This window comes from Nyctereutes procyonoides, unplaced genomic scaffold (genome assembly GCF_905146905.1).
Source record: "Nyctereutes procyonoides isolate TBG_1078 unplaced genomic scaffold, NYPRO_anot_genome, whole genome shotgun sequence".
NCBI classification, from domain to species: Eukaryota; Metazoa; Chordata; class Mammalia; order Carnivora; family Canidae; genus Nyctereutes; species Nyctereutes procyonoides.
In genome coordinates, this window is record NW_026575125.1 from 60,067,001 (window position 1) to 60,068,882 (window position 1,882).

The 1,882-nt window shown below is 39.2% G+C and overlaps 1 protein-coding gene across 1 annotated transcript; it reads left to right on the forward strand.

The window, feature by feature from the left end:
* Window positions 1-577: 577 nt before the first annotated feature.
* Window positions 578-1,555, forward strand: GPR174 (G protein-coupled receptor 174). Its single transcript, XM_055338050.1, has one exon. It carries the CDS (start codon window positions 578-580, stop codon window positions 1,553-1,555), a length of 978 nt encoding a protein of 325 aa, XP_055194025.1.
* The last annotated feature ends 327 nt before the right edge of the window (window positions 1,556-1,882 follow it).

Sequence of the window (1,882 nt, forward strand, 5' to 3'; positions counted from 1 at the left end):
TAATAGTTTGTTAATCGGTGCTTGCACATTAGACTTGAGTGTGATTACTATAAAAAAATCCAAGGCAAATATGCAAATACTTCTTTGAAAGTCTTCCAAATTATGTAGAGGCTCAGACCAATGAAGTAACAAAGAGGTTATTTTATTCTCACTCTCTACAACCCATTGATAAAAAGTCTTTAGAAAGAGGAGCAGTTGATCGTGAATTTCTGTTTTGATCCACCATTTATTTTTTTTATTTTAATAAATTAATTTTTATTGGTGTTCAATTTACCAACATACAGAATAACATCCAGTGCTCATCCTGTCAAGTGTCCCCCTCAGTGCCAGTCACCCATTCACCCCCACCCCCCGCCCTCCTCCCCCTCCACCACCCCTAGTTCATTTCCCAGAGTTAGAAGTCTTTATGTTCTGTCTCCCTTTCTGATATTTCCCACACATTTCTTCTCCCTTCCCTTATATTCCCTTTCACTATTATTCATATTCCCCAAATGAATGAGAACATACACTGTTTGTCCTTCTCCGATTGACTTACTTGATCCACCATTTAGCAAAGATAGTTGTTCTGGAAAGAAACATGCCTATTAATGTCACGTGTACTGGGCCAGATGGGGACAAGACAGATTTTCGATATTTTATCTATGCAGTGACATATACTGTAATTCTTGTGCCAGGTCTCATAGGGAATATATTAGCCTTATGGGTATTTTATGGCTATATGAAAGAAACCAAACGGGCTGTGATATTCATGATAAACTTAGCCATTGCTGACTTACTACAAGTTCTCTCCCTGCCACTGAGGATCTTTTACTACTTAAATCATGACTGGCCATTTGGGCCTGGCCTCTGCATGTTCTGTTTCTACCTGAAGTATGTCAACATGTATGCAAGCATCTACTTCTTGGTCTGCATAAGCGTGAGACGGTTTTTGTTTCTTATATATCCCTTTCGCTTCCATGATTGCAAACAGAAATATGACCTATATATCAGCATTGCTGGCTGGTTGATCATCTGCCTTGCCTGTCTTCTCTTTCCTCTCCTCAGAACCAGTGATGACACTGCAGGTAACAGAACCAAATGTTTTGTGGATCTTCCTACCAGGAACGTCAATTTGGCCCAGTATATTGCCATGATGACCATTGGCGAGTTGATTGGGTTTGTCACTCCTCTTCTGATTGTCCTATATTGTACCTGGAAGACAGTTTTATCACTGCATGATAAATATCCTGTGGCCCAAGACCTTGGGGAGAAAAAGAAAGCCTTGAAGATGATTCTAACCTGTGCAGGAGTATTCCTAATTTGCTTTGCACCTTATCACTTCAGTTTTCCTTTGGATTTCCTGGTCAAGTCCAACAAAATTCAAAGCTGCCTAGCCAGAAGGGTGATTCTAATATTTCATTCAGTTGCTCTCTGTCTTGCTAGTATGAATTCCTGTCTTGACCCAGTCATATACTACTTCACCACTAATGAGTTCAGAAGACGACTTTCAAGACAAGATAGCATCCAACTCCATGCAAAATCCTTTGTAAGCAACCATACCACTGAATTATGCTAAATTAAAACAAAACCTGAATGTTATCTGAAATGCAAGTATATCAGAAGGTATTTGTAATATCACAAGCCACTGGAAAGTAATCACAGGGAGCACTGACGACTTTTCAGTTATGCTCTATTTCACCTATATGAGGAAACTGTTTAAAGCACTGTATTCCACCATCACATGTTGACATGTCCATGTAATAATTTGTTATCAAGTCAGGAATTAAACTGTAAAACTTCAGTGGCATTCTATATATATGTACTCAGAGTCATCAGTTTTATGTGAACCTAAGACACCGGAGACTATCAGCTTGGGCTCATCATAAGCACTTAGTTTTGCTGC